Source organism: Takifugu flavidus, chromosome 8 (genome assembly GCF_003711565.1).
Source record: "Takifugu flavidus isolate HTHZ2018 chromosome 8, ASM371156v2, whole genome shotgun sequence".
Classification (NCBI taxonomy): domain Eukaryota; kingdom Metazoa; phylum Chordata; class Actinopteri; order Tetraodontiformes; family Tetraodontidae; genus Takifugu; species Takifugu flavidus.
In genome coordinates, this window is record NC_079527.1 from 2,040,272 (window position 1) to 2,063,757 (window position 23,486).

The following is a 23,486-nucleotide window of genomic DNA, read 5'->3' on the forward strand; positions in this document are numbered from 1 at the left end:
GTTAACAAACGGCAGCGAATTTTATTTACACAAACAGATTTAACAGTTCTCCGACAGTTACACAGAACATTAAGTGTAAAACAAAGTTATTATTTTTTTTTACAAAGGTTCAAAACTGAATCATGAAAAAACAATTGAAAACATTTATACCTGAATTACTCTTCGTGTCACTCTGATGGGGGTTGTCTGGTAGTGGTTTTCACAGAAAGGAAAATAAATATTGTCCATAAAACTTTCCCAAAACAACAACAACAACAAAAGCAACTGATTTCTCCCGATGAAAGCAGCTTCCCATGGACGCGCCCGGGCGAATGCGGACACTAGTGGCTGGATTTGGCGAGCTGGGGGTCGTGGACGGAGGTCTTCTTGGCGCACACCAGGTCCTCCTGGTGCACCACGCTCCACATCCTGAGCAGCTCCTCCGCGCCCAGCTTGTGCACCAGGATGAGCTGTTTGTAGAAACACGGCTCGTTGTTCATGGGGCTCACCTTCTGCTTGGTGATGCCGAACGTCCTGAAGCCCGGGTGCATCTCCGGGGCCAGTTTCAGTGCCTCCAGGCACATCCCCAAAAACACGTCGTCGATCGGGTACAGCTCCACGTCCTCGGAGGCCACATAGAGCCTCCGCGCCAGGTGCGCGGACATGAGGAACCCGCCGCCACCGACGTAAGGTGGGTACGGTTTGTCGTAGAGCTCCCGGGGAATGTAGTACTTGCTCTGGCGGTTCCGGATGGGAATCGCTTTAAAGATGGTGTCCCCCACCAACATGTCGGCCTCTTTGCGCGCCTCCACTTTGAAGTCGATGAGCTCCAGGAGGTTGTGCGTGTTCACGAACACGTCGTCGTCTCCCTTGAATATGAAGCGCACACCTGGGCAGTACAGGTCGAACCACTTGAGGAAGTTGACCTCCTTCAGGGTCAGGTTGAAGAAGGTGTCCATGAAGTCCCACTGGAGGATGTCTCCGTAGATCCGGTCCTCGTACTCGATCAGCTTCTGGAGGTTCTTGGCGTCTTTGCCGCTCGCCGGGCTCCCCAGCAGAAACAAAGTGGTGATTTTCCTCCCGTCCACCGTGCGCTCCTTCCCCCAGGTCTTCCGAACCGCCTCCCGCCGGTCGTGCTGCTCGATGATGGACTTGATGACCATGAGGAGGTGCACCTCTCCATCAGCGCATTTCTCCGGGTGGTTGAGGAGCATTGGGAAATACCTGCAGTGTCTGTACAGGACAAACTGGTGAAATCGCTGGTCCAGGCGCTGGAACCAGTCCCGACTCCTCACCGACGCGTCCTCGCTGCAGTTTAAAACTTGCGCGTCCCAGGAGGACCGGTTCCCGGTCGGGGGCCTCTGCGCGTCCGGCTCACCGCCCAGCACCGACGACTCCGAGCCCGGGTGGTTTTTGCCGACCCCCTTTTTGGATGCTAAACACTCCGTGTCGCACCAGTAGGTTTCCCCCGCGTGTTTCTGCCGAACCCCGTCCTTCTCGGCCAGTTTCAGCTTGTGGATCATGAGAAAAGAGACGAAAACTAGAGACAGACTCAGTAGTGGCTTCAACAGGCCGATCCGCTTTCTTCGGAAAAGGTTATCCATGTCTCCCGGTGTCCCTCGCAGTTCTTTTCCCTCATAGCGCGTCCACACGCGTCAGCACCTCCGTCCCTGGTCGTCCGGACACCAGAGCGCGCGTCTGTGTGAAACCGAAGTGGCCCTCAGGCTCCTTCTGCCCATGACGACGCACACGCCTGTAGGGGGGAGTCGGAGTGTGTCCTCTGTTCTGCTCCTGAGTCTGACTGGAGATCTAGAAGCTCAACAGCCCCCCCGCAGTGTCCCCTCCCCCCCTGATGTCAGCTCAGACACACCTGGACCCCAAGTCTTTTAACTTTAAGATCACGAACTATCCCAGTGCGGCAAAATGACACATAGTGAAATACAACATTTCAGCGTACACATCGTTGATTTTAATAGTATTAGACTTTCAAACTCTTTGGAATTTGAACTTCGGGGAGCATAATTTTTTCAGAAAATGCGCCATTCCACAGGAGGGCATGGGTTTAGTTTCAAACATTTAAATCTCTTATGAGTGTTCACATTTTAGTCACCAGTGTTGTCTTCAGACTGCTTTGAGGAAGTAAAACACAGACGTGTCTGTTAGGTGCTAGACAAGTTTCCATCTTATGACATTATTGTTGTGGTTTGAACGTTATTGTTCCAGTTTTGAGACAGAAGAGGGATGGAACAGAACCTTCAGACAACCCGCGATAGCAAAAAGCACTGCGTGAACATTTCACTCAAGACACGCTGAAACATTCTCAAAAAACCGTATTTTAATCATCCCCCCCCCCCCCATTCTAATGCCGCTGTCTGATCGCGCTCACCCGTTGTAAGCGCAATGGAATTACAGCCAGGCTGTGTCGCCACCCAGTGGACATTGTCCGAAACTACGCGTTATTTCCCTCCATCGCATCGCCCCTCACGTGACCCGTAAAAGCAACTTTATACATTTATACATTTTCACTTTATCACTCATTTACGCACACATAGGCTTCCAAATATGGCCACATTGCACACAACGTGGCCATTACCTTCAACCGCAGAAAAAAAAATACATATGCGAGTTTTACCTGTATAAAGATATACTTTTACGTAAAGAATAACCATTAATCAAAGCGATTGCTCTGTTTTAAAAGACTCCCCCGGCACAAAGTGTTGAAGGCCGTGGGGAGATGGGACTAAAGTCAGGTGGACGTGAGGGAACCGTTCAGACGACGCGACCTCTGCGTGAACCTCATAAACAGGAACTGAAGCGACGCCGCCTCGTCGTCAAACTCGGCTCAGCTCCGCGTTTTTAAACAACCAGACCACCGGCAGCGCGGCCGAGGCTTTAAATCCACACCAGCCGCACACGGGAAGCGTGACGACGGCGGATGATACCCGAGGTCGGTGCTAAAACCCAGCGGCTCTTCTAAAACCCCGCTGTCCTCGTAAAAACGTCACGGGGGGAGCTAACGCTTGTCCGGTTAGCTTTATTAGCTTGTAGCCCGTGTGTCGGGATGGACGGTCGCATAGTCTCTTTCGCTTTAGTTGGATCTTAGCTTCATCGGAGCTTTCTGTCGATCTGGGTATGTTTGTGACACATTTGAGGGCCGTTTGCCTTCAGTTTGACCCATAAACGACACGTTTGCCCGCAGGTCTGTAACCGGGGCGGCTTGTTGGTCTGTACCCCAAAATCCCCGTTTATTGTGTCGAAGCCTGCGCATAGTTGCCTGCAATAACCGGGGACAAGGCTCTGCTTTAAAATCAGAATTTTGCACGAAAGGGTACGCCGTGATAAAGAAATTAAATTCCGATCGGATCGCCAAATGACGCAGTTTCGGGCGAAGTTCGGTCAGAAGGGTCCGAACCTAAAACCACCGGCGTCTCTAGGAAACATACTCGCTCGGGTGGGATCAGCCGTAAAGATGCAGGGCAATAAAATCGCATCCAAACCGAAAACGATGCCTGGAAGAACAACTAAAATCTTGCGTAAGATTCTTGTGATGTTCGCGCTGATCTCCAGACCCACGTGACTCGCCTCCCCGCGGCAGCTGCTTTTAGCTGCAAATGGGTCAGAAGAGCGTCTCTCGGTTGTTCAATTCTTTTGGAGGTTTACCTATAAAAGATTAAAATGCAGGCTGTGTAAACTTTACAGATGCCCGGACAACTTGGCCGATTGAAATCCAGGAAAAAGAAGACGAGCTGCAAGATCAAGACACCCAGAACGGTTAGTTTTGCAGCCCACCGTCGTGTATTTACTTTTGACTGGAATTTCGCAACATTCCCCAGGCTTCTGCGACCGGGATTCGACCCGCCAAAAGGCCCAAGGTGTCCTCGGAGAGCCGTAAAGCAGGCGCTCGCCAGGGGGGAGGCTCCAGCATCAGCTGCGAATGCCAGCAGTCCGCCGGCAGGAGGAGATGCTCCGCGTCTCCGGAGGCTGAAGGACGCGAGGGCAAAGAAAACGAGGACTGGGACGCCTGCGGAGTGAACCGCAGCCTGGACAGACAGCAGCTGGCCAGCCCAGAGTGCGAGGACAGCGGGGGCCCGGTCTTCCCCGATGACGACAGCAATCAGATCCTTCCCGTGGAGCATTTCTTCGGGAACATGGACATCGTGCAGGTGAGGAGACGACGCTTTCCCCTGCTCGGGATTTGCCTCAGTCTAACAAAAATTCACTATTTTCATCGCGTAGACCAACGCATTAGTTCTACCAGCGTAGATGGATATAAAAAGTGTCTTTTTGGGCGGGTTTGTCCTGCAGGACTTTCCTCAGAGGGAACCAAAGACGTCCAGGGACACTCAGAGGCAGAGCAGACGACGGCATTTCTATGCTCGCGAGGACAGCGACGACGACAAGGACAATTAACAGGCGCCGGCGGCACGTTTTTGCCTTTCAGCACTTAAAAAAACAAAACAAACAGCTGGGTTAAAAAAAGAAAACGAAACTAAAACTGTCCCAGACGCAGCGTTCGACTCGGCGCCCCAAAAAGGTCAACGCGCGTTTTATCGGCGAGCGATGTTGCGCAATAAGCGGCGATCCATCATCGTCCGCGTTAAGGGAACTGTTTCTACCTGGAACCTCCAGCACAAACAGACCTTTGTGAGCACTTTCAAAAGAGGTTTCTAACGTTAATCGGGCGCTTTATTTTCCCCAGCAGGAGCCGTCCAAACACAGAAATGCAAGTTTGGTCCCGCGTGTGAATATTTGGCTTCGTATTGTCGCTTGTGGTGGTCAGATAGGTTCCAGCTCTAGTCATCCGTCCATCTGTCCATCGTTGCTGGTACTGGGCGAATCAAACCCCAGCTGATTGTGTCATGGTGCTGGACTGGGAGAAGACTTTCTTTGTGCTTCTTTGGCGCTAAGCTACAAATGATTAAACGCAGCCAAACGTTGCTGAAGGCAGCTATTGAGACGTCGCCGTCTGGCTTCACACGATCCGCAGCGACGGCTGGAAGCCTTCGCGGCCGCCGCGTGGTTGATCGTTAATGCCTTGTTTTTGCCAAGAGATCGGCGAATGTTTCTCAACGCGCGTCCGTGTGCTTCGCCGTTCGGCGGCTGAATGTGTATCAATGCAAAGATTTTTGGTCGATTTCCAAATGTGATGATGAAAACAAATGTCTTCAGAGGGGTCCTCAGTAAAGGAGCCGCACTGATGCCTTCAACACTAACGGCACTTCTCTTAATCTGTTGTGTAAACAGACTGTTCTTATCCAATCAAGTGTTTTTCTATTTGATTGCCTTATTTATGCTAAATGTGTGCTATGCTAAACTGAAGCAGCTATTGTATCAACTCGTGCATCTTCCATCATGTTGCCAACATAAAAGAATAAACAGCTTTGATGATTTCAACATTTGTTGGATATCGTTTCTGGCAAAGTGCTCAAAATAGAAAATAAGAAGGGAAAATGGTCACAACAAGGGTTTCTTCTTCTTGCCTACATTCCTCGTGTTAGCGGCTGGTCTGAAAACCCTCCAGCTGTCGCACGGCAGGTTGTGGGCTTCTTTCTTGTGGCACACGATGTGAACGAGCTTCAGGTTCTCCGTGGTGAACAGCAGCCTGTAGAAGTAGTCCAGGTTCACCTTTGAGATCCTGTGGTTCTCCAGAGCACTCAGCAGAGTGGGGATGATGGTCCTCCTCTTTTCGATCCTGGATGAGACGCAAAGAAGACGGTCTGACCTCAACACTTTAAGCTGATTAAGCCCCCCAGAAGAGGACCATCTGTTCCCCATCTCCGCTTGAGCAGCTGCTCAAAGCAAAACAATAATGAAATGCTATTTTGGCTGCTGTGGCAGGTTTAAAGGAGTGTTTACAGGGCCTGAAGCTTCTCGCTGCTACCTGTGGTCCAGATTCCAGGTGCTGAAGATGATGCGGTCCTCTCGGCTGCTGTAGGGATTGATGGAGTGGAAAGACGAGCACGTGTCCTGATCGAACGCGCCCTGAAGGGGGAGCGGAGACGGGTGCAAAGCCAAGTTCTCTTTTTGAATGAATGATTCATAAAAAAACCTCCTGGCCAGTCCTGCAGTACTTCCATACCTGGCAGGTAAACCATCCTTCCTCAGTACACAGGCAAAGATCTTCATCGGTCCGGTCAAAGTAGCAGCCGTTGTACTTTGCTTTCTTCAGCATCTCCACCAAAGCCTCCGAGGCCTTCAGGAACTCCGCCTTGACTTTGGCCTCCTTTATGCTCCTAGAGGCTTCCTGCAGCTGAGCGCAGAGAAAAGCGGGCGTTAATAAAACAGGCGTGGCGGTTTGGAGCTGAAGCCGATGGGCCAGTTTACCTCCCTGGTGTATCCTCGTATCCTGCTTTCACAGTTGACCCTCATGTAGGCGGACTTGGTCTTGAATCGAGGGGCAACACCTGAGAAGATGCTGCGCTTGAGAACAAAATACTGGAAAGCTCATGAAACTATCAGCACGCGAGGGAAGCAGTGGCTTCATTTAGATGGGACACAAAGAGGAGAAACAATGTTTAGCCCTCGTGTGTGTTGCTTTGGAGGTAAGAGCCCTGAAGAAGTTGTCAGTGGCCACATTTTTGGTCAGTTTTTTTTGCCTGTGTTGTTTTTTCCCCCTTCAGAATCCACTGAAACAACGAGATCTATGACTATACAGTGATTGTTAGATCCACTCTGGCCTCCATATGAGTCAAAAAGTGCATTTATAAAATATTTCTTAACAAATCATCACATCTGGATTGTAAATAACATGAAATGTGTCGTATTTTTGGAGTATTCTAAAGCCATAAAAGCAGCCATCGTGCATCCTACCTTCGAACCAGTCCTCGTCCTCGTCTCTCGTCTCCAGCTCAGACCTGTCGTCCAGATTCTGCAGCAGATCGCTCAGAATTTTACGTCTCTTTGAGGTAGGCTCATCGGACCTGAGTTGTTTCGCTGCTTCAATGAGGGCATCGCTGTGAACGTCGGTACTCAGCAGCCTGCTGAGGTCCTCGAAAACTGATGGCAAAGCAGATGCAGGTGAGGCAAAAACACTGGCGACGTTTGTGACATGTTGTAAACAATAACAGTCGGGTCACCTCCTCCGCTCCAGTGTTGCTCTCTGGACAGAAGTACAAGTTCGGTATTGTCTGGAAGCGTCTGGAAGAACTCCTCTGTGACCTCTGTCCCATCCGAATACAAACATAAACGAGCAGCAGAGCGCGGCACCTGCAAATAATATGATCCTTTTACATAAGCAATCAACAATAATAAAGTAACAGCATAAACTACCGGTAGGGTTCTAAAAACATGGAGGTGAAGGCATTAAAACTCTGATGATGGCTCATGAAAGTGTTTTGAAGGAAAAAAAAGTTTTAAAAAAGGGGTAAATTTGAGATAAGATGTTACTCGGGTATTGGAAACAGTGGTAAAATGACACTGAGTGTGGAGTCGTCAGGCCTGACACAATACTGAAAAGCATCTTAATAGAGTTCACTTAAATTTAAACCATGCACAGTAGATCTTACTATTTTGTTGTTATCATCCTTTCTCTGTGCGTCCATTTTAATTAAAAGCTAAATGGGCTCGTCCGGGATTTGAACCCGGGACCTCTCGCACCCTAAGCGAGAATCATACCCCTAGACCAACGAGCCACGAAAACGGGAGTTTAGTATGGAAAAGACATTCTGGAAAAAATGCCACGTCAATCCAGCTGCTCTCCACCACCAGATGTGCAGGCTGTGTGCTGCGCGACTGCCACCTACTGGCCGCTGAATGAACTGTAGTGTTCTGACCGTAAACACTGCAGCTGGACAAAACTGTCCTTTTTATGATAGCCTAAACACCAAATACGTGTTCATACACCATAAATCCTCGACTTGTTCAGCAGAGGCAAAGCTAAAGCTGTAATTCATGAAGATGGACTGTTTCTTTTTGGAGTTTCTGTTTATTGGTATACAGGAAACAAATGACACCTGATCGATTACCAGACTTACGAAAGCAACGCCTCTTACCTTTAATAATTTGCAGCCTTTATCCAGTAGCTCCTCCACATTTTTAACCGCCAATCCGTACTTATTGCTCGAGTTGTAGCTTCTGATTTTCACAGGTTTATTTCCTCCAAACTGCGCAGACATTGTTTTGTTTGTACCGACCGCTTCTGTTTCCTTCTTCTGTCAGATCACTTTTTGACCGGCTCATTGTCGCCTCCTGTTGGAACTTTGGTAGAATTTACGTATTCAAAAACAAAATCATACATACAAAACAACGCTTGCTGCTGCCTCTGAGTAAACATACTTTTCTGCTGCCCCTGTGTGGTTTAAAGCTATTTGCAAGATAATATAGACAACAGTGTGAGCAGTGAAGGAGAAGTGTTTGATATTTCAAAACACCCCATGACACTCTTATCTTCTTCCTCTTATTCAAAAAGATTAGGAATCAAATTGAAAGATGATAAATGCTACTGAGACCAACGATGTTGTATAACAGAGATGAGCATCAACCATACCACTGCACTCCCACAGGTGACTGCGCCCAATTTACCGGTAATAGATCTAGACCCGAGTACAGAATGTGTGCATTATGTATTTTATACAACATGCACCAGCCAACCTTGCCTGTGTCCTTAATCACTGCCATGGTTGAATGCATACTCGTGCAGGGTAATGGCGTTGGCACCGAATTCAGCTCTATGTTGCGGTAATGACACGTCTAAAAAGGAGTGCAACCATATGGTTACGCAGAGCCTTTCCAGCAGCACAGGAGCATCCACTGAATTCAGCAGCCGTAACTGCATGCAGCACAATCGAGAAATAGAGATCATGTACTTCTGGGACAGGGACATAAAAGCCCCACAGGTTAAGGTTCAATGGCTCCACCTACTGGTACAAAGGGAACTGCAGTTAAACACACCACCAGAATAGGTCAGAATGCACGCAGAAATTCTATCAAACATCAAATATGATTATCAGGGAAAGCTGTTGATGCTTCCATGTTATGTAACCTTTTATTTCAATCGCGCTACTATACGCTATAAAGCATAAGTGTCAAACTCTGGCTCATGGTCCAAATTTGGCCCGCAATGTAATTATATTGGCCGTTGAAGCCATAACAATTGACTTAAAGTGCATGTGCTAATACTACAAATACCAGAATGCTCTGCTGGTGTTTTGGTGTGAAATTCCACACTCCGCATCAGTTGGTGGTGGTAATGCACCAATATGTGGCTTGCCAACCACCAAGAAAGAGGAAGTAATCATAGTTACCTTATATGCTCATGCTAATTCTGGCACTACCCCTCTGAAAAATGATTAAAGGAAAGGCAGAAAATAGGACCTTTCTGAACAGGTAGGAGGCAGAATATGTGTTTAGATATGTAAAAGAAGGACCTGTCTTCCTTTTATGTGGAGCCAATGTGCATTACAAGGAGAGCAACAACAGATGACACTATAAAACACAACACCAAGACAAGCGCGCACACACCTAGAAATGACTCAAAGGCGCCAGAAAGTAGAGATGAAAAGGCATTACATTTAAATTACATTAACTTACAATGGCAAAAGATTATTGTTGAAATTTAAAAGAGAAGAAATGAATGTCAGTTATATGTTTTTTTTTATTTGAATTTCAACTTTGTATGTGTGCAGTAATAAATTATATATCGTATTGTGTTAAGCTTTGCTTGTTCCATGTTCAGTTGTTGAGCAAAACTAGTTTGGGTCCATATCAAAAGGTTATAGCTGGAGGAAGATTTTTAATAAATAAATAAATATCAATGTTGGCCCGTGACTTTGTCCCAGTTTTGAATTTTGGCCCACTGGGTATTTGAGTTTGACACCTCTGCTATAAAGGCTCCAGTAAATTTCGTTCAACAACCTTCATAAAAGGAAGACAATTCAGAACTCTCTCCAAGTGTCTTGATTCTCTAATCGGATCATAGGTCATGATCTTCTGACTCAAACAGGAATCCTTTCACCAAGACTCGCCCTAGGATAGACAGTTTGGATATTTCGGTAAGAAGCATTCACAATTGAAAAGTACTTTGAACTTGAATAAAAATTAAGTAAATTCAAAACTGGCCAGGGTGAAATCCCAATAACAGTGTTGGAACAAATCAAAAACTCACAAAAAGAGATTAAATATCAAAAGCTAAGTAGCCCAACTATGCTGGCACAGATGGCGGCACCTCAATAAGATTAAGGTGACAGAGATTAAAAAGAATAGGAGAAAAAAGAACAGAGGGAATCATGGCCAATTTTCAGGACTACACAGCTGGTTCTGGATTGGGTTGGGACATGTAGCCATAAAGAAAGGGGAACTGATATATCGGTATACATGCTTAATTTGAGATATAGATGAGATGCTTAGAATCATCATTCGTTCTGGCAAATCCTTTTAAACATACATTAAACATTTGAAAGATGAAATGTTCATGTAAAACAAACTGGGTAGATTTCAATGGCACTTTTAGCTTTATTATTGGACAATCGTGCTTGCTTTGATATGAGATATCCTGATAAGGCTCTACGTTAAAACGCTACATCAGTTATGACAGCGGAATATACTTTAACCGTCTGAGGATTACCATAGCAACTGATGCTGCGCCCTGGGAAATACCAAGTGACAGGTAGATGTTACACTACGGACGCGTGAAATTGGCATTTTTGTTTTGATTTACATGTCTGCATACCTCTAGTCCAAAGTATAATTAGTTAAAAATTACCAATGTTTCTTATAAATAAATCCATATAACTTGCATAATCCCCAAATGTTACATGAACTAATAGTCAAACCTCTGTGTGCTCAGTGGTAGAATCCGATTTCAATATGGCGGCAGCGCATTTGAAAACACCGACTTGACAGAAAACGTTCATAACGCGACGCGTTCGATGATTTAACATTTACTTTTCTCACTTAATAGAAAACCATGGTTAAATCAGAAGATATACCGGACAACTGGAGAGAAGTGTTTGAGGGAAACCGCTGGGTTCCTCCGCACAGTCAGACAGTCCGCCTGGCCGTAGACAACCATCTCACCCAGTCCAGCGCCTTCCAGCTCTGCCTCCACCGCGTCACTGCACCGCACCTCCCGCAGGTGACTGCTCCCAGTTTAGAGCTCAGGGTTTTAATGGAGGAAATATGACACCATAGCTAGTAACTTTAGACGTACTGAACTGTCGTCGGCGCAACAGGATGTCTTGGGCCTAAGATGAAGCCCCAGACTCCCTCTTCTGAAAACAAGGTTGTCACTAAGAGTGTTTTAGAGTAGAATGACCTGTTGTATCATCACTCCATCCAGTCTTGGGTTGGAACCCCCCCAGCTGCTGCAGGTGGTGTTTTATTTTTTGCAGGAGTGTTACCATAACCCCTTTGATGCCCTTCAAAAAGAAATCTCCCAACAAATTGGTTCATTGTTGCATATTTGCCAAGAAAACTGTAAGGATCTAGGGATATCATGATACGAATGCATTGATCTTAAGTTTAAACATCTGAGCTTAGATTAATCTTAACTGTGGAATTCCAAGTTATAAAAGATTATGGTGAAGGATCAAAGGAGGCATTTGAAAAAGTAAGGTTGAAGATGAGAGTCCACTCTGTTTACTATATTGCTGAATTACTCAAAATCTCTTTATTACAGTCGACCATTTCCATGGAATGAATTACTGTCTCATAACCTTTGTAAATTGAGGCTAATGTAGGTGCCGCCTTTTTCTCACCCTCAGGACCCTCTGGAGGGAGAGCAAGACGTGCACCACCAGCTGCGAGTGACGCTGTTCGACAGAAACCACCAACAGTTTTTTGGCAAAACATGGAAGAGTCGACCCGAGAAGATAAAAAACAGTAGGATCTCGTTCAATGAGGTACGTCGGTGGAAATTCTCGCTTGTTCTGTTAAGATAAAGACGATATAAATGACATGAAATGTGTGAGCGCAGCAGAATTCAGAAGCAGTGTCCTTCCCAGGGTCCTCAGGGTGCAGATGCTGTGCCTCATGGGTTAGAACAAGTAGCCTTTCCCCGAGCTAACACTTGCATTCACAAGATATAATTTCATTGTTGCTCAACAGCTGTAGCTTCTAAATGTATTATATTCTATTGATACTATGTCGATCCAGTCCATTTTTAAGAAATGAGGCCTGTTCAGCCAGGTCTCAATGCATAGGAGGAGGAGCACAGTGCATCATTTGTCTTTAAGTTTAATATGATCTCTCTCTTTGGAGCAACCTTTCTGGTAAGCTGATTGTGGGAAATGCTGACAGTATCACGTTGAAAGATTAACCAGTTTTGTCTTTTTATACGCCCATTTCCTCTTTCACACCCTCGCCAAACAGCTGTGATCGATTTTCACGTCGACCGTCGCAAGTTTAACATCTAACGACTTTCGTCGTGGCGGTCCCGCCTCCTATAACGCGTTCCCAGTTTCAGCCCATTGGCTCCTTGCTTACACACACACATACACACACACACACAGTGTGCACCAGCGGATGCTTGGACGTTCTCCCCAACTCTGTCTTGGGTGGGTTTAAATTTGGCGAATGGTAGTTTCAGCAGAATTAGTGCCAGCTCGTTAGCAGCTGCTACTTTACAGGCACGGAAACACGGTTCGATTTGCAACTTTTAATTTGCCTTAAATGGATCCATCTATCTAAATTGTGTGGAGAAGCAGGCCGGACATTGTCGTCACATTATTAAGGTATTAACTTTACCAAACAAAGGTCTTAAATGAGCGTTTGTCTGAAACCAGGTAGTGCTGTGTACTGTACATACATAGTTGCATATGGCTATTTTATATAATAAACACTTTATATGCATTGAGGATTGATAGCACGAAGCAAACTCACTCAATTGTATCCATGTTTGAAGTAGAACTTAAATTTACTAGCCTCTGTTTGACTCGGATATTACAAATCTGAGCACTAAATTTATGCAGCCAAATAGTTGTTATGTGCTTTGTTCTGACCTGAACTGTGCTGTAAGTTTAACAGAAGTTTACTATCCTGCTGTTTTAAGTGTCTTTACTTTTAACAACTGTTCTTTTCACCCCTATCACTGGCTAAAGGGGAAGGAATGTGAGCCTGATCAGCTGTTTGATGTGCTTTGATGATGAAATTTCCAATTAGGTGCTGAAAATCCCACCGAGACGACGTTCGCTTGGGAGAAGAGCCAAAAACAATATACATGACGCAGGATTATACCACACACGCCAGATTGTTGGCGTGGTGTCCATTTAACTTGAAAGGACTTCTTTTGTTTGCTGCCCTACAGACAGGCAGCTCCTGCGCCGCGGATCCTGTGCTACGGTATTAGGTAACGGTAGAATTAATAGCATTCCCACAATCCTTTGTACACCAGGCTGCAATTTGGATCTTTTTTCATCCAATGTGAGGAAATGAGATTTCCTTCCGCTTGAGTCGCCCCAGAGCAAAATACTCACCCTGACAAACAAAGTGGAATGTTAAAGTAAACTCTCCTGAGGTCAACGCCACCATCTCGCGCCGAGATGGAGCGTGCGGCTTCCGAGGCGTCCAAAGATGATTTCAGCCTCAGATAGTGTGATTGTTGATTGAGTCGGTCTCCCGGTTGTTGTATTGATGAACTAATCAATTGTCAGTGTGGTGGCTGACTTCAGAGACATTTGAAGCCCAGTGTCAGATATACTGTGCCACAGAGAGATCCTTTTAAATAGGATCTTAAATTTATAATCACCTTTCTCCCTTCCACATTAATGAAATGCCAGAATTCTGGGTGGGATACAGAAGCACAACCCAGCAAATGAAAAGTCTTTTCCCCTCTTTGCCCCGGACTCTCACTCAGAGGCAATTCTTTGTCTGAATGGCGCAACACTCCATCGTCTGGATGCGTCTGTTTAACTCCCACATTTATTAAATGTGGAAGATCTCCCCAGCAGGTGTGTTGTTTCTCAGCAGATATCTGTGAAGCAGCTGGATGTTTGTGTTCCTTTTTCAGTCAAACATCAGATAATATCGGCTGGTCCTGGCTGGCGGCCGCTCACCCGCGGTGTTATGATTGTGTGGTAGGGCTGCTCGGCTCCACTGTGACTTATGCCTTTTAAGATGACAGACGTGCTTAGACTCTGAGCTGTTCTGCAAGATTTTAAATGCAAAACTACTGTGAGCTGTCAATGGCAGTATTTTCTGCGTAGGTGCCGATGACACAGTCACATCCCGGTTTCTAGATTTGTAACCACTCTGTCTTTTTTTATTGAACTGACTCTCCTTGGCTTTATATTAATGTGCCATGAGAGTCATAACCTGTACAATAGCCCAAATGCTCCTCCAATAAACACTCTAATGGCATTATCCATCTAGGGTAATGATATAAACCATATCATACTCTATCAGGATGATAAAGTAGGCCTGGCCCTTCCTGTGTCATGTTGTGAAAGCTGCATGGGTATTTTTTTTATTGGATTTATTCTGATGCACCGGCATTCATCCTGGTGTTTATTAGGGGCGTTATTGTTATTTGATGCCCAAATAACATGGAGGAAGGGGAGCATTGTGAAAATTACAAAGCCCTCATCTTGTCCCAGTCTGCTGTGATGGATAGGTTCTGATATAAAGTGAAAAGCAAAGATGCAATAAGTTACTAAAGGAAGGAGGGCCTGGACTAAATTGCTTTTCTTCTTCCGTCTCTGAATTTCTGTCTCAATCGGTTGGAGGCTTAGATAAGTTGGATAGTGTCGATGTCTCAAGCTCTTTCTGTGATACCAATTGAACTTTATTTTCAATGTATAGAGCAGATGTTTCGGGACAGACTGGGTCAGTGTTGGTTGGTTCTTTTATTAAAGGATGGCTTCATCCATTGGGCAGAGAAACAGAAACATGTACACTGTGGCCTGCTGAAGACAGATTTCTCCTTTTCCTCCTTGCACAAGAAAGCAGATAGCAGGCCCTGCTGCTGGGTTGTTGTCCTCCTACGGCCAGCTTCACCGCTCCTGGTGCCCTGGCCTGTCCAGTGGTATCTTCTCCATGTTCTTCGCACACTGACACTGTGCTGAGACACAGCAAACCTTCTGGCCATGGTGCCCTCTTTGAGCAGTAGAGGGCAATGTTGAGCTACAGACAGAGTGTAAACAGGCTGGGACGGACCCCCCAAAAAAGCATCCTTCTGCGTTGTCAGTGAGTCTGTGATCGCTCCATTTGAACTCCCTGCCTTCACAAGAGCCAGAGGTTTCTTCTCATGTGTGCAACGTTATCAGGCCGACAGCTGCGCTTTGCAGAAAAGGCCAAGTTTTGTTCATGTCCTTGCAACCTCTGGTTTCTGGGTCTGCAGCTGGCCTGATGTAGGCAGCACTCCACAAGATAAACTGCGGGCACCGTGCACACTTAAACCCATGCATTTTTGAAAAGGAAGGAGACAGCGGCTCACTGTAGCGAAAACATTTCTACGCGTTTCACACTGTTCCTCCACCTCTGTTTTGCAACTGTAAAAAAAAAGAAAAGAAAAGCCAAATAGCTTCAGAGTTGAAAATCCTGTATGGTTGAGGCTTGGACGAATATATGACAGAACTCGCAGACATCCTGTGAAGCTTGAGCTGTTTCTTTTCAGCGCACTGAAGAGGTTGCTAAGTTTAAGCTGTTTGTGTTGCAAATGAAGCTGCAGTTGATGCTTAAATCGTTCACATTTTCTTACCTTGCCAAGAGGAAACCTTTCTGTTTTCTCACGTCTGTATTTTCCTGTATTATACTATCCTGCAGCAAAAGCATGTGATTGAATGCATGATTGGCATCCGTTCAAGCGTGGCCATTCATCTGGCACATATAGAAAGAATCTCCATTTTCCATATTTTCCTGTAAATATGGTGACAGATATATATTATGTAGGCATAATAGGCTGTGAATGCTACTGGAAAGGAAATAAAAAGGAAGGCTCTTTTGTGCGTGTTATGTTTAGTGTTTAGTTTGGAGAAATGTTTCTAAATACTAGTTCTTAGGAAACTACTACAACTACAGTAAAGGTGTTACTATGTAGTTGTGTTTGCATACTTTCCGCCATGGGAGCCTCCTCTTCCGTTTCCTGAAATCTGGTCTAAGATTTGGTTCTGTGTTAGAGTTTCCTACCCTGACAACCATCCCCACTTTGTGGGAAGTAATTATCAAATGTTTTTACACTTTCGGTTTCGGTTGAAACGTTGAGGCCTCAACGTGGAGAAATTAAAAATGTCTCTCCCTCTCATTCGGCATGATCTGTTCCGCTATTTTTGCTGTCATGCTGGATTAAGGGTGCAGCCCATAGCCGATGGAGTCTTCAGCTTGTGGCAAAACTGCTGGTTTGGCTTGTTTTAAACATGTGAATGGCCTTCTGTGGTGATGACAGGCCATAAATCCTCATATGTAATAACTTACAAGACATAAGAGGTCAGTGTCTTATCCCACAGTGCCCAGCAATGTATTCATGGCATTTATACCAGTAAAAAAAAGAACTCACAAAATCTAGAACTTCATTATGTGGCACGTATGATATGTATTTACTGTCTTTTTCTATCTTTCTGGCAGCCTACAATGTAAACAGTAGCACCACTTCAGCAGATGTAAATTTAAACTTTACTCAGGCCGGGCATCATTACGATTATTATTACTATTTGGCTATTTTATGAACTCTATTAACAACGTAACACAAGTCTTAACCATTAGACCTATTAATGCTTCTCCTCATTATTGCTCCTGTGAAACCAGGCTTTTAAAAGCCCCCAGGGGAGTCTTGTATCCCCTCCTCAGAACTGATAAGTGCTCAGATAAATGACAGTCACTAAAAGGAACCTTTATGAGTCTTGTTAAGCTCCGTCTTCCAGTCCCAATCTCGGGCACTTCCTGAAGTATATGTATATGTAACACCTGGGTGTGAAAACCCCCATGATTGATGGGCAAAGGAGCAGCCATGGCACCAAAGACAGGCCTTTAGCTTACCTTGGGGCTTAATTTCATCTCCCAACAGGCATGCAGCTCTAAGAAATATACACTTCAATTATACATGGGGCTGGTGGAGGAGTCAGACTCTGCTGCCTTGCCTGAGAACTGATCAATATTTCAGATCCAAAGGGACCAAACAACCAGTGGAGCAGCTGCTGCTTAAGAGCTTTACACACTGGATTGGCACACCCGCGAACACACAGCCACACTGTCAGCGAGTGTGTGTGTGTGTGTGAAGGGAATGAAGGGAGGGAGTTTTAGTTGTGCCACTATCGACGTGGATGCCAAGAGTAGGTGTGAAGTCTGCGGGTGACTTATGTCTGCTCTGTGTGGGGCCCAATGTTTTTATCCTTATTTGACTCTGCTTCACCCTGCTAAGGAGTTATTCATTTGGGTGCAGGGAAACCAAATAGAGAACAGGAACATTGAACGTGTCCGTGTGAGTCTTTAAACAGGGGTCTGATATTTTTTTCTTGTCTTGCTTCGTTGAACCCAACATTGAACTCATTAATTCCACCCAGGGTGTCCATGAGCGTGTTCGCAGGCAGAGGCGGGCGTTTTGACAAATAGGCAGTTGCAATCAGTGCAACTCTGCTGGGATCAAACCAACAGGCTGAAAACAGTAATAATCGGACAAACACAAATCTATATACCTACCTTCCCTCACACAAAACCCTCTTTGGGAGGTTGGCTGTGGAGCATGCGTTACCATGGTGATGTAAGAAGTGAATCAGCATTGTAAGACGGAAAACCCAGAGTTAACCCTGAAGTGACTCTGCCATTTGCCTCAGAGTAGCGAGGGATTCCATGTTGCACTATGGCGTTCCGTGTCAACCCCAAGTTTGTTGTCATATCAGGAGGTCTGGCGTCGCTCCTCACAACCTTTCATCAGTAAGTATCTCGAGCACTCCGCTCCTGCTCGGCATTCACGGAGGGCACAAGCAGTTTGTCTGGGAGGCATTTTGAATTTATAAAATACCAGGAGACCAAAACCTACCTCACAAACCAAGACTTCAGTTAGTGAATGCAGAGATCCTGTGATGTGTGAGCTGCATTACGGATGGAAGTGGAATTGGCAAGTGGAAAGTTGCTTTTTTAAAAGCTATGTTTCTCCAATTAGTGGATGTGGAATCGAGTAAGCAGTATGTTGGAACAACACCGACTAGATTCTCCACTCTGACCTTCATTATCTGGTGGCTCGTTCCGACGGACCCTGTAAATATTTCAACATTTTACACTCCAAGGACATCAAATTAATGAATCATATGTCAGTGTGCCTTCAGTTAAGAATTGCACATAAATTACCTCTACATCACAGTATGTAATGCCTGCTTGAACATTCCCCACATTTGCCCAGGGCGTGAGGATCTTACATGTGTAAAGAGAATAAAATCTGCCATTGTGCGCCTTTCTTATTATGATACCCACTTCCAGTTGCCACTTAACTGGCTTTAGATGTCTGTTAATGCAGTGAATCCTCCATGTGGCTGTGCAAAACTGTGTGTAGGGAGTAGCTTGTGAAAGGAACAGGCCTTTGTGAGGAGCAGTAGATCATTTTAATTGGAGTAGGTGTTGATGCTGATAGTCGGTTTTGACTGTCACTAATGCAAATGTGCTGTATGGAAAATGTCATAATAATTCACTCCCACTCTTCTCCCAGTGTTCTTTTTTGTTCATTTCTCATCTGTTGCCCGTCAGTCTGGGCTAATATTCATAGTCTCTTGTCCAGAACATGTCACAAATCAAGATTCCTTCCTCTGGCAGGACCAGAGTCATTTTCCCACTTCTTGTTAGTTTCATGTTGTATGAATATCTATCACTACTTATTTCCCAATTAAACATGATTAATTTTGAATTATAGACCGTTGTATGAATAAAAAGTTGTCCATATTTCTCCTCAGCATCCTATGAAATTGCTGCCGATTACCTCATTTTGGTCTAAAGTCCATGAAGGGATCACTCAGCTAGAAAATAGGACCAGTACTTAAGTTAAATGGGGCTCTATCAACTCATATCATCAGACAGACCACAGTCCATAACCATAATTCCCCCTCATGTGCTTGTGTACAAGGCCAGTGTGTTGAGTAAATCACCCATATCAACCTATAAAATCCTTGCTACATCGGCTGGGATACGAGGATGATATAGATTACAGCTCGAACCAAGCTGATATTCATAAGCGTTCCCTTACCAATTAAAAAATGTTCCAGTTTAATCCAGTTTAGAAGATGTAACATTGGTCCCTAAACATTAAACAAGTAGTAAAACAGTTATACGTTATAGCTGCTTCTTTTATTGATCTTCTAAATATTAACATCAGAATATTGAACAAGTGATGTCTATAAGCTTCATTTAATTTACAAAATGAATGGAAAATAAATATTGAAACATTCAACTAATAAAAAGCAAACAGTAATTGTGCTTGTTCTTGAGTTAATATTTACAGATTTGGTAAAATAGTCTTCCACCTTGTTCTAAGCTATTTATTTTTGTATTTTATATCACAGACTACATTTCTTCACACCACTTTAACCACGTGGTGAACCTCAAGGTACACCACGCCTGTCGGGATTGGTGCACCTTTGCTTCTGTGCACATTTCAGATCCTGTATTTATTACAGCACTTTATTACACAGAGATTTAACACTAAAGATTCAAGTTTACAGCCATATCCTATAATGCAAGTCGATTTTTGTAAAGCTGTTAACTATGAAGTTTTCTTTCTCTGATGTTACATCAGCTGTTGGGACGTGCTGCTTATTGTGTCATTAATTGGCTCCTGTTCTATCATTTCCTCTATGTTTTGTAACCATTTTCATCTTGCTCGTTCTTGGCCTGGTTCCGGTGTGGATCGTATCTGTTCTGGGTATATTTTAGTCACGGAGCAATTTCTGCCGGTTCCAAATTGTGTCTGTGCCACTCAGCCTGACATATGCACGTATGCATGCCCGGGTTCAATCTGCCATCCTGTGACATTATTGACCACGAGGACGCCTGTAGCCTCCATCACTGCCAATGTCCTGTGTGTCATCCGCACCTTTCGCCCGTCATCTCTTCCTGTGCCGGTGATAGTCATGGAATTTCACGCCGAGAAGATTCACTCTGCTGATCCCCACCAGCTCTGTGCCTGGGAAATGACTGTATCTCTCTCCCTCCTCTCCACTCCAGTGTGTTGGTTCTGTGGCCAAAACTAGTATCAGAGTGTGACTGCCAAGAATTTCCCTGAGAGCTTGTGTTGCATTATGAATATGAAGTTTGCCTTTAATAAAGCCCCAGAGCAATAGCTTCTAGTATGCAACAAATGTAGTTCTACAGGAGCAGCTCTCAGTCATACATGCATAATAATAATTGTAGCACGCAGTAAGGCACCGTGGTCTTTTTTAAAAATCCATTCAGTCACTCCCAGGTACACTCAAAACATCAGAATGCTGATTATAGGCTTGCAGACACTTGAAACTGCAGCCAGCAGCAATTCAGTTTTGTGGAAATTGTGTGGCTAAATGGAAATGCCCTGTTCAGTTTGCTTTTGGGATGCCTCCAGGGGTCAGATAACAGCGCTCTGCCAATTACACTCCAGTTGCTCTGAACCCCACCATGCAAAACCGACGACCGTTTGCATCCCGTTTGTTTTGTGCACCACCCGTGATTTGTCCCTTCAGTGCTCGTCCAGGTGCCCAGAAATGGAGCCTTTCAGTGACTTTCATCTGAAGCGTTTGATATTGTTCAAGTCGAATGACTTTTTTTGGTCAATGATGCATGCTAACAGCTTCCTACTTTGTTGTGCACTTACATTTGTGTCAAGGACTTTCATGGATTTAAAATGCATCCTAGTAGAGAATGGCTGATGCGCATTATGAGTCATTTGATAATGATGCAATCTATTCTCTCACTCAGTAAGTGTTCTTCAACCAGTAGGTGACGTGCCGGTTGCCGCTGGTGACAGCTTCCCAAATCTGCATCCCTCTGAGGTTGATGATAACATCACTCCATTGCTTTTTGGCCGTCTGTGCTTGTGGCAGGGGTGAATATTTACCCCAAATGAGAATCAATTATTGCCCTGTTGACAGTTACTGCAGAGTGCAGCCTCTTGTTAGGTCTGCACTTTTGCTGGCTCTGGAGTCTGCTCAACTTCAAGTCCAGGCTGTTTTCTCAAGTGACATTTCTCAGCGCTCCCACTGGGTTCAAGGGATTTTGGAAAGCCTTCAGAGTGATTTAGCCTTCTAAAAAGCCTTTAACTCGCTCCACTGGTATTTATTTCTTTAACACATCTAATTTAGCACTAAATTAAATTCAAGTGACATCTGGGGACATGCCTTGCAAAGTTTTCATAAAATTCCATCATTGTTTAATTAAATCAGTACCTACAACATACAGCAGTTGGTCTAGCATACACTGCAGATGTTAAAATAATAGTTGTTTTTAAATATAGATCTGTATTAGACAGACATGTTGCAGTAATTAATGTCATTTATGTCCTTACAACATCATGTTAAGTTGCTGTTCTGGTGTCTCACAGTGGTGGCATGTGTAGATATAGAGACGTGACTTTGCTATTAATGGACATTCCAAAAATAAAATGCTGACCATTCAGGCATTCACATTTTTGAGGTTTAAGGTCACAGCAAACTGCAAGCCAAAGGATATAAATGAGCCCATATCTTGTTTTTGCAGCATGCAGATGACAATTACTGAGAGCGGCACTACAAATTTGCGGTCTCACCTCAGTCCGTCACCCACCACCGTTTACTTGATTTGACTTGGTTGCTGGAGAAGAAAGAGGGCCACAAGAACTGTGCGGAGCTAAAACCAGCTGACAGTCTGTGCATTTCAATTAAAATCCCGATTGCTGGCTACATTGGTGCAGCACACATTTTTCTAAACTAATTCACTGGATTTCATGGTCCCTTTGCCTCCATTTTCAGCCTGCAGTAAAAAGAAAATATAAAAAGGAGATGTGTAAATAGCTTAACAAGCCTTTTACTGAAAGATCAATATATTGTAGCAGTGGAATATTTTCCCTTATTCGGGTCAGTAAATTCTAGCAAAGCTGTGGGATTTGAAACTGCTGGTTTCATGTACGGACTAATAGAAAGAACTGGACAGCAGCAGTAACAGTTGGAGTTTGAAGGCAATTGTGCCTTTGGTCACTGTCTCTTCCATTATTGCACATCTGATAAAGTTCTGTGATCATATAGCGAAGAACTTAGTGTCAGAGTTTGGCGAGCCAGATAGAAAAATCACCTTTAAGGTGGAAAGCCTGTGTGACCTCAATGAACTTTCAACATTATCAGAGGGAGAGAAATGGGTGAGAAAGATGGGAGATAGAAATGTGCTGAGGAGGCATTTTTGATGTTGGACCTTTGGTTGGAGGACAATAAATAAACCTAATATAAGCTTTTCATTCCACTAATAGCAAATGACAAGCACGCATTATGGGATAGGGGCTATTTCTATGTACTCTGCTCAGTAAGTGTTCTTCCACTTCTGAAGTATTTCCAGCTCAGCAAACACCATTGACATAAAGCAAAAATGGACAAAGTACAGCAAGTTTAATAAGTGATTAATTAAGTTTAATGTGATCAAAAGTTCTCTTCAATTCATCAGATGACATTTATCATTGAATTTGCTATTTTTGATCTCAAATGGAGTGAGAGTCATGACATGCAGCATGTTGTTAGATAGATAAAAGTGCTTCCACCTTCTTGCTGAACGGGAAAGCTTTGTTTAATTAATTGTACATTTTGATAAATGCAAAGGCTTTCCAGTGTTTAATAATGTTATCCCATTGACAATGAATTTGGACAAAAATGTGCAAAATCAAAACAAATTCAGAAGAGTCCTTCGTATAATAACTTGGGTTTAAATCCAGGCTGTCCTGTTGGGAAAGGGAGTTGATTTGCACATGGGGATAAAAGGCTGACGGAGCTCAAATTGGGATGGCTGTACGGTTTTAAATCTGGTGGCTAATAAACCCTGATCACCTGCAGAAAGTGACTGTGCTTTTCCAGGTATAGCACATGTACTCGTGTTGGTGCTGCTGTCACGGTTGTCATTGTAGTTTAGAGAAACAACAAGATTTATTGTGCTGGGAGACCAGGTGGAATGAATGAATGCATGCAGATGTGCGCAGCTCTGCTGTAGGTTGGTTATTATTTTGGCTGTTAATAGCACGTCAGGGCCTGTAAACATTTGCATATACCTATCGTCGACTTCAAACAGGGTCCCTGAAGGCTTCAACGCACCTCTAAACCTGTGCCGAATAATGAGATCACACCCTCCTTGAGGACCAGTATAAAATGTGCATGTCATGTTCCCATGCTATTTCATGTATGTTGTTTTTGTCCATCATTCATTCATTTATTATATATTTTTCATGTGTTTTGTATGTGAGGATACCCAGTGAAGGCCACCCGGTACCACTGACAGAATAACTATTAAATTATTTCCACTTCCTGACAAAAGAAATTGTTGCTGTCTCCGGTTACAAATGTATCAAGTATATGTCGGGATCAAGTATAAGTCAATTTTATGTCTGGATTGTTTTTTATTAACCACTGTATGCAACTAAATGAAGAAGTTCAACCTCAGCTTCAAAAGTG

General features: G+C 44.4%; 4 protein-coding genes and 1 non-coding gene across 8 annotated transcripts in view; 2 read left to right on the forward strand and 3 right to left on the reverse strand.

Moving 5' to 3' along the window:
- Position 1: 1 nt before the first annotated feature.
- Positions 2-2,114, reverse strand: b3gnt7l (UDP-GlcNAc:betaGal beta-1,3-N-acetylglucosaminyltransferase 7, like). Its single transcript, XM_057039865.1, has one exon. It carries the CDS (start codon positions 1,581-1,583, stop codon positions 321-323), a length of 1,263 nt encoding a protein of 420 aa, XP_056895845.1. The 5' UTR covers positions 1,584-2,114; the 3' UTR covers positions 2-320.
- A 327-nt stretch (positions 2,115-2,441) lies between these two features.
- On the forward strand, positions 2,442-5,373 carry c8h1orf174 (chromosome 8 C1orf174 homolog). Of its 3 annotated transcripts, none has more exons than XM_057039868.1 (4): positions 2,442-2,926; positions 3,679-3,750; positions 3,813-4,142; positions 4,285-5,373. In XM_057039868.1, exons 1-4 carry the CDS (start codon positions 2,915-2,917, stop codon positions 4,387-4,389), a joined length of 519 nt encoding a protein of 172 aa, XP_056895848.1. In that variant the 5' UTR covers positions 2,442-2,914; the 3' UTR covers positions 4,390-5,373. The 3 variants fall into 3 exon arrangements, with proteins under 3 accessions (XP_056895848.1, XP_056895849.1, XP_056895850.1); XM_057039869.1 differs by lacking the exon at positions 2,442-2,926 and adding an exon at positions 2,947-3,109; XM_057039870.1 differs by lacking the exon at positions 2,442-2,926 and adding an exon at positions 3,127-3,594.
- On the reverse strand, positions 5,360-8,273 carry dffb (DNA fragmentation factor, beta polypeptide (caspase-activated DNase)). The gene is made up of 7 exons (XM_057039866.1): positions 7,971-8,273; positions 7,056-7,185; positions 6,790-6,975; positions 6,304-6,383; positions 6,059-6,229; positions 5,861-5,961; positions 5,360-5,671 (listed from the first exon to the last, which is right to left on the reverse strand). Exons 1-7 carry the CDS (start codon positions 8,091-8,093, stop codon positions 5,434-5,436), a joined length of 1,029 nt encoding a protein of 342 aa, XP_056895846.1. The 5' UTR covers positions 8,094-8,273; the 3' UTR covers positions 5,360-5,433.
- On the reverse strand, positions 7,539-7,610 carry trnap-agg (transfer RNA proline (anticodon AGG)). Its single transcript has one exon. It is a non-coding gene; the product is annotated as a tRNA-Pro (tRNA).
- Positions 8,274-10,774: 2,501 nt separating the features above from the next.
- The window catches only part of nphp4 (nephronophthisis 4), a 97,460-nt gene continuing 84,748 nt past the window's right edge, over positions 10,775-23,486 (forward strand). Inside the window, exons 1-2 of one of the 2 annotated variants that reach the window (XM_057039859.1) lie at positions 10,775-11,050; positions 11,679-11,816. In XM_057039859.1, the coding sequence (XP_056895839.1) occupies positions 10,883-11,050; positions 11,679-11,816 (306 nt within the window). In that variant the 5' untranslated portion in view covers positions 10,775-10,882. Of the gene's footprint in view, positions 11,051-11,678; positions 11,817-17,633; positions 17,779-23,486 lie in introns of those variants that run through there. The other variant, XM_057039860.1, reaches the window with a different exon arrangement.